This window comes from Prinia subflava, chromosome 10 (genome assembly GCF_021018805.1).
Source record: "Prinia subflava isolate CZ2003 ecotype Zambia chromosome 10, Cam_Psub_1.2, whole genome shotgun sequence".
NCBI classification, from domain to species: domain Eukaryota; kingdom Metazoa; phylum Chordata; class Aves; order Passeriformes; family Cisticolidae; genus Prinia; species Prinia subflava.
Genome location: NC_086256.1, coordinates 21170698 through 21178739, shown reverse-complemented (window position 1 = coordinate 21178739; position 8042 = coordinate 21170698). Strand labels below are relative to the sequence as shown.

The 8042-nt window shown below is 46.4% G+C and overlaps 1 protein-coding gene across 1 annotated transcript; it reads right to left on the bottom strand.

The window, feature by feature from the left end:
• Window positions 1-594: 594 nt before the first annotated feature.
• ZNF281 (zinc finger protein 281) lies at window positions 595-5686 on the bottom strand. Its single transcript, XM_063407679.1, has one exon. It carries the CDS (start codon window positions 5413-5415, stop codon window positions 2797-2799), a length of 2619 nt encoding a protein of 872 aa, XP_063263749.1. The 5' UTR covers window positions 5416-5686; the 3' UTR covers window positions 595-2796.
• Window positions 5687-8042: the final 2356 nt, after the last annotated feature.

The window sequence follows — 8042 nt, the reverse complement described above, 5'->3', positions numbered from 1 at the left end:
CTTGTTTTTCACCATGCCAAGGATTTTTCTCATCCATGTCATTGCCTTGATTCAAATTCGCATGCAAAGTTGAAAACACCGAACATGTAAATCCACAACCTATCTTCAGATTACCCAAAATGCTTTTAAAATATTTTGCTCTAGTACTACTTTTACAGGACTTTCATTATAATGCAGGAATTAACAGGAGGGTGAGGGGGAAATTGCAGCCAAATAAGACCCTCAAAAAGCAGATAGAGGCTTTTCTACAACCTTACCTTTAATTAAATTACTGTATTATATATCTGTCATTCTGAACTTCCAGCAATTATGAAATGTCTTGGTAGTTAACAATATACAGTTTAGATATTTTAACTAAAACCACAGATTTGAAAAGATGAGTGTGTACAAAGAATTGGACTTCAGGACATTTGTTAAGTTTTGCTTAGCTAAAGGTATGAATTAGACCCATTTAGAAACCATTTCAGAATGATTTTTTGATTATTTGACTCAAAAGGAAACTGAAAACCTTCCAGTAAGTTATATCCTTCCTTCTCAACATTTAATTTCCTTATGTTTCCTTAGCAAGTTCTCAAAAGCATGACTGGATAATAGAAGTGATGCCTTTATGATTCTGTGAATAATGGGTTTTATTAAGTTAAAGCAAACAGTCAGAACAATACATATGCAACTTCTACCACACACAATATAAAGAATGTAAATTATAACCTCTGTAAAACAAAAGAAAAGGTATTTAAAAAGCCAACACAGTGGTTACGGACTATGCCATCCCTGGTAACAGGCTGGGTTCTGTGTTTAGAGAACAGTTGTTGTTTGATTATTTAAACTGAAATAGCGTGAAATACAGAATCAAGTATAAATAAAAAGTTAATGGAGTTACACAGATACTATGAGGAAAAAACTCTAGATTAGTGAGGGTAAAAAAAAAAAAAGTTTTCTAGCAAAAGAGATCACGAATGGGCTCAGGTTTCTATTCATAGTGGTGAGGGACAACAGGAGAAATTACCCAGGATTTTTGTAACAATTTCTTTTAATAATACACCACTTTCATAACAGAAGTGTTTTACACTTGCACAATGTTAATAACTTTATTATACATGGAAGCCTGTAATAGGCTGATTACACAATAAGACTGCAAACAACCACTGGTACCTTCCTGACAACAGAAAAGTACGTAAGACTGAAACATCACCAAGAGTACATAAAAAACCATCATCATAAACATCACCAAAATTACATTAAAAAACTAATCAAAAAATCATTTGCAAAAAGTGGTTTAGAGCAGTGCCACTGCGTTTCAGCAGCTTTGAATGGCCACCAGTATTTCTAGCAGGTTTCCATGGCTCCACAGGCATTAATCAGGATTCACATATAATAAATAATGTACCACAAAATATACATAAAGTAAGGCAATAATTCCAAAGAAAAGTTCTGTTGATATTAACAAGCCACTCAAGTTCTACTTTTGCAGTTGATGCCATCAGCAGAATCCTTTGCTGGAATTGCAGCCTTAGGCCCTAGAAGCCTGCCTTGATGAACTGCTGCAAGCCCCTCTCTGGAGGGAGCTCCAGGGACAGCACGGGGACACTGCTGGGCACAGGGGGCCGTGGTAGCCCATCCTGATGCAGGACAGGGGCCTTACTATGTACAGTTGGGAGTAGATTATTTCTTATCCTACATGGAAACCTCGACATAGTTCTAGAACAGGTGGGTGTTCATTGTTCATCATCTGATGTCGTAAGACATCAGAAAGCACATCGTAAGATATGCACTTTCTGGAATGTAAATCTTTTTAAAGGCTAGCTATTACATCGGGGTGAGAGTGTGAGTAGGGGAAAAGGGAAAGAAAAGAAAGAAAAGGGGATGGGAAGGGGGGGCAGGGAGGACAGGCAGATAACCAAGATCAAGTCCAGAGGAACCAGGAACACAATAAAATAGAGGGAACCCTTTACACTAAAAGAATGTGAAAAGGGGAGGAGCAGGAGATGCACTTTTTTGAACCGTGTGTAACAAATAACGTATCCCAAAACCCTATCTGGATTAGGACTGTAGTTTCAAGTTGGGGTTCTAGTGACATGAACCAGCTGCACACATTTTGTTCTCATGGTTTGTGTCAACAGAATCTCTTTAGGGAATTACAGTCTTACACAGCAGTTCTGGGGACATTACTGTTCAGATTAAAGCTACCGTGCTGGGCTCATCGTGCAGACCCGAGAACATTTGCTCCACCTGCCTGGAATGAGCGTCACCTGGAAGAACAGGAGTACTTTAAAAACAACAAGATTTAGGTAGCAAAATTCTTTCAGATCAGCTGACGTAAGAGACAGCAATTTGAAATGTCAAAGATCCCTTCCTTAAAAAGCTGAGATATATTTGTCATCATCTGTAAATTGGAAGTTCCAATACACTAGCGGTGCATAGAATTCCCACGCTTCATTAGACTTTCCTGAGAGTAAAGCAATTAGAATAAACTTTAGTCCTAGGAACAAAGTTAATTTTTTGCATTTTAAACTCTTGGGCTATTCCCTGACAATCTACATAATGTAAATTTGATTGCTACACATTGTCACTTGAACAAAAACGCTATTTTAAAAACTATTGATTTTTGATTAAAAACCATAATAAACAGAGCTAAAAAAATCACACTAACAAAATAAACTAAATATGAAAAGTTGCATTGAAAGGGCATGTTACATTATTCTTAATAGGACCGTGTAGAAACATTCCAATGGCAGTGTTGTCAAAGTAAAACAAATTACATTAAGAAGACCCCACAGCCTGGTCACAGTCAGGACCTTACCTGTAACTCTGGCTGGTTGGGGTTTTTACTCGTGTACTACATGGCTCACTCACATCAGACATCATATTTGTATACCCTGAGAAATCTGACACTGAAGTCCTTACTCTATGGTCCACTTCTCCATTAGAGTTAGTGATAAAAGTCATTGGCACCCTGCTGCCCGACTTGAACTGAGAACCAAACGCTTGTGCAAAGTTCTCGATCTGGTAGGTTGCTCTAGGCTCTATGTCCTTCTGAGGATCTATCTGGCTGGTTAACTCCTGAGATGGGATCTGAAAGCTCGTTGAGGATTCTAAGTTTTTCTGTTCCTTCTGGCCAGTCAGTTTCTGAGATGTTGACTGGTAGTTCGATGAAGTCTCTAAGTTTTTCTGCGGATCGATGAGATCATCCAGCTCTTGAGAAGGAGTCAACTGTTGATGCGAAGCCTCCAAAGCAGACAAGTAAAAGCCTGGCTGAGAGCCAAGCAACATCCCAAATGGAGGTTTTGGCAACGCAGTTGGCAATACTGAGGTAACAGATTGGCTGAAGCCACACTCAAGTGGAGATGTAGTGTATATCTGTTTGTCTGGAAACAGAGTGTGGTTATGGAGAGTTGAAGACAAGCTAACAAACTGGAAACTGGGTCCAAAAGCAAAACCAGTGCTGTTGCTTGTTCTTTCAAAGGCTTGTTGGAGGTATTTTGAGTATTCTTGCAACATGCTTGCCTTATCATTTGAAACTGTTTGAGAGTTAGGGCTCAAGTTCTCTTCCTGAACCATGTCTGAATGTTCTCCTGAGGTGTGCAAGTCCACGCGCTGCTCAGTTATACTGAAAGGATCTTCCTTCTGGCCTTCCGATTTGTGAGAGTACTGGTCCAAAAGGCTCTGCAGGACCTCATCGGGAATACCAGACTTGTCGTGGCAAGACTTCATGTCACTGTTTAAAGATGCTGAATCGATAAGAGATAAGGGAGCTTCGTTATCCATAACGCTAACACCCGGAGACTGGATGACGGACTGCTGGGAAGTCATGTGTCCGACATTAAGTGAAAAGGCACTGTTACTGCTTGCAGTTTGTAAGTATCTTCTTTTCTTTGAAAACTGCATGGCATCATCGTAATTGCTACTTATCTGACCCGGTTTACCACCTGTACTTTGGAGAAGGCCAATAGTTTCTACACCGGTATTGGCTACTAGGCCTAGAGAGCCACTCTGTTTCCCAGATAGTGGTTTTTGCCCCAAAATATCTGGCAGTGGTGATACAAAATTAAGGTAATTTTTGTCTGCTTGTTTTCTGCTCGCTTTTTTCAAGATCAATTTTGGCACCTTTTTCTGAAGTTCTTCTACGCCTGTGCCAACTAGACCACCACTGGAAGACACAATAGGAATATCAACTGCATAACTTGGCATGGCCACATTACTTGTAACTTGAGATTCAGCTATTTTGCTGCTACACTTGTTTCCTTTGTTTTCCGTGGACGTATTTTTTGTTTTACTTTTTCTCCTTGAGGAACTTGTATTTCCCTGAGACAATGCAGCCAAGCTACCCATGCTATTTGATGATCCGGGCTCCATTCCAGCCCCTGCTTTACCTATGGCTTCACCACATGTTCTTCTGTGCTTTAACAGTCTATCAGTCCTTGAAAAATACTGCTGACAAGTGTCACATTTGTATGGCTTTTCTCCACTATGCGTCCTCTTGTGTCTTTCCATGTGGTACTTCTGGATGAACTTCATACTGCACTGGTCACACCCGAAGGGCTTCTCCCTGCTGTGGATCTTCTCGTGTCTCTGCAGCAGGTACTTCTGGATGAAGCCCATGCTGCACTGGCTGCACTGGAAAGGCCTCTCCCCGGTGTGGATGAGCACGTGCCTGCGCAAGTGATAGGAGCTCCTGAAGGCAGCACTGCAGTGCTCGCAGACGTGAGGTTTCTGGCTGGGGGACGCCACGGCATCTTCCCCATCTCCCACCAGGGGGGGTTTGGATGAAGCGCTTGGCTTCCGCTTGGCTTTGATTCCCTGAGTTTCTGGCTTTGGCCTCTTTGCCTTCTTGACCTGGGCGTCGTGCTTTGGCTCACCCGCGCTCCCCGGAGCGCCCTCGCCTCTGCCGGTCAGCAGCAGGTCTCGGTGGGGATGCTGGTGCAGGTGGTGCAGAAGGCTGAGGTCCTGGATCACGCTCGGGCCGCTCCCTTCGCCGCTGCCCAGGCCGGAGGGTCTCTCCTCCGCCGCTGCCCCGAAAAGCCCCCCGTAGTGGTGATGGTGCTGCGGCTGCTGCTCCTCCTCCTGCTCGCTGGGCTTCTCTTGCTTGATGCTCACCAGGGACTGCAGAAAGCCCCACGGGCTCCTCTGCGAGGAGGGCGCGGAGGGGAAAGCCCCCGCCGGCTCCTTCTTGAAAGTCACGTCCTGCGGGGGCGGAGGCGCCGGGGGCTCGCCCGCCGCCGTGGAGGAAGCGGCGGCGGCGGCCGGAGGTAACACGCACTGCGGGGGGTGCTGGGCCGCCGCGGGGGGCGCGGCCGCCCGGGCGAAGCTGGTGACCGGGGGCAGGCGGTGGTTGAACATCACCATGCCGGGGGGGAACGTCGGCTCCATGGCCGCCGCCCTCTTGCCGCCGCCGAGGAAGCCGCTGCCGAGTTTCATCCCCCGGGAAGGCGGGCCGGAGAGGAGGCGCGGCCCAGAGGGGCTGCGGGACCCGCCGCCCGCCCGCCCGCCAGCCAGCCGGACCGCGCCGGCTCAGCGGGCGGCTCCCTCGGCGGCGCGGCAGCCGCCGCCCGGGCGCATCGCCGCCTCCCGCCCCGCGCCCGCGGCGGCCCCGGCCCGGCTGCACTTACGGCTCCCGCCGCCGCCGCCAGTTACAAATATCGCCGCGTCCGCTCCACAATGGAATTAGCAGCGCCCGCCCCGCCGCACATGCGCGCCGCGCGGCACGCTGGGAGCGCCGGCCGCACGGGCCCGGCGCGCAGGCGCAGCGCGGGGGGCGGGGGGTGGGCGCTGCCCGCCGCGGAGCCGGGCCGGGCGGGGCTGGGCTGGGCCGGGCTGGGCTGGACCGGGCGGGGCCGGGCTGGGCCGGGCCGGGCTGGGCTGGGCCGGGCGGGGCTGGGCTGGACCGGGCTGGGCGGCACCGCCGGGAGCCGCCCCGGGAGCCGCGGAGTCCCCGCAGGCAGAGCCCGGCACGGCTTCTGCCGCCGGCACAGCCCGGATAACGGGACCGGGCACCGCCGCTCGCCCGCGCAGCCCCGGAGCAGAGCGCGGGTGCTGCTCCGCAACGCGCGGCAGTGCCGGGCCAATCCAGGGCAGCCCCGGGCTGTGCAGGGCTCCGGACGCGGCAGCGCTCCTGACCCGTGTGAGGAAGCGGCAGATGCAGAAAGGCTGAAACGGAGGTTTTTAACAAAGGCTCGAGGGTGTTGCTGTCTGAAGCCAAAGCAGTGGCACGGGATGCCCGTAAGGGCACGGAGATACCGGGGGCTCTCCGCGCCCTGACACACCGGGGTGTGTCCATCAGCCGGGCACACTGACACTCACCGCTGCCTTTCCAGCTGCCAGCTGGGAGCACTGGGAGCAGCCGGGCTGGCTGCGACACCTCCCTGGCAGCCCAGCTCCCCAGGGCCACGGTCGGGCTCCTTTGGCGCACTGGTGCAGCGAAACCCGTGCTAATGATGACCATGGGTTGAGCTGCACGTGTAGAAATCATTTATTCTTATACTAGGAACGAGATAAAATCGTCACTTTGAAATAGTACCTTATTTCAGTTAATTACGAGACCTTTTCCACTATTTTTCTAATAGTCCATGCCCTCCTTGGAGGATGATAAAATATAAATAGAATTCTGCTTAATTTCTGAGTATTTACTTCGAAAGCTTTTTGTATTATTGTAAGGTTTAAAAATGCAAACATCAGAGGTACCTTGGCTTAAAAACTTGGAATTAAACACACTAATTTTTATTATTGATGTGATGGAAGTAGCAGAACAAGGTGGATAGATTCCTTATGATTTTTAGGCTTTATCTGTCAAAGATACTTCCCTTTATGAGAGATGAGCCCATAAATAGCAAGTGCTTTGCATAACCCTGACTGGTACAAAGGCTCAGGTCAGATCTTAAAATCTTTAACATATCTGGTTGATGCAGAAAAGTAGATAGTTATGCCATTTCTGTACTTCAAAATTTTATTGAGTAAGTAAAACTAACTCCTTTTATAACTTAAATATTTTCTAGCACGCAAACGAGCAGTTAATTTCAAAGTGCACATTAGATTACGACAGTTTAGGACCGTCAGGTTTAGCTAAGTGTTAAAAGACAGACCAGGAATCCAAAAAACTTAAAGCAGCAGTAAAATATTAGTCAATGCCTATGAGAAATGAGTCTGTCCCTTTATTCAGGGTGTCTGTGTTTAATGGTAAGCTGGGATGCATATAAGGCAGTCCAAGCATGAAGGGCAGTAGGACACTCGTATGGAAAGCCAACTTTGTCCCTCAGTTATCAAGATAAGAAACCTGTCATTTCTCTCATTCACTCTGTCAGCCTTGAGATACTCCAAGCAGACTTACCTCTGTGTTGTACACCCCATATATCAGGAAGATGAAGAGACCCTGTAAAATAAAATGGAGGGAAAAAGCTGTTAACTCTAATCATTTCAGCAGTAGAAATACCTGAAATAAACTTTCCTGGGAACAGACAAAAGAAGACACACTTCATCAAGGTCAATTTATTTTTCTATTTTTCAACATTATAAGCTGTACCTTGAGCATTTATTTGATAACATGGGAGTGCATCAACTATATTGTGATATTCAGCAGTTTGAAAATGAGAAACTTAGCACCAAAGGATCTATAACATTAATAAGAAAATTTAATTTTATATTGGAATGGTCTTTCGACCAATAAAATAAATTTATTTCAAAAAGTGAAAATATAAAGATGCTAAGGCAAACTGAGGAGTGAACAACCTCTACTTCCGATATTTCTTTCTGTAAAACTAAAAGTAAGAAAACATATACTACCAAATTCTACAATAAAAATATACTCCCACATATGTATTGACAAATGCATACACTTAATTATGTAAGAAATTGAAAGAAAATAAGAAATGTATGAGGAGAGAAAAAAATAGCCCAAGCAGATAGTATACATGAATCACCAAATTCTTTTAAGGGCTTGCTTCACACTGGTCTCTTATTAGACTAAACAAGCTAAAACCAAACAAAATACTCACTTTAATGAGTTTCTTTGAACATATTTGCCTTATTGAAGGGTGTGTGTCCAGGATCTG

What these genes read in the sequence shown, in the direction of transcription:
- ZNF281 (XM_063407679.1), bottom strand. Translation starts at nt 5,415, where the DNA reads ATGAAACTCGGCAGCGGCTTCCTCGGCGGCGGCAAGAGGGCGGCGGCC.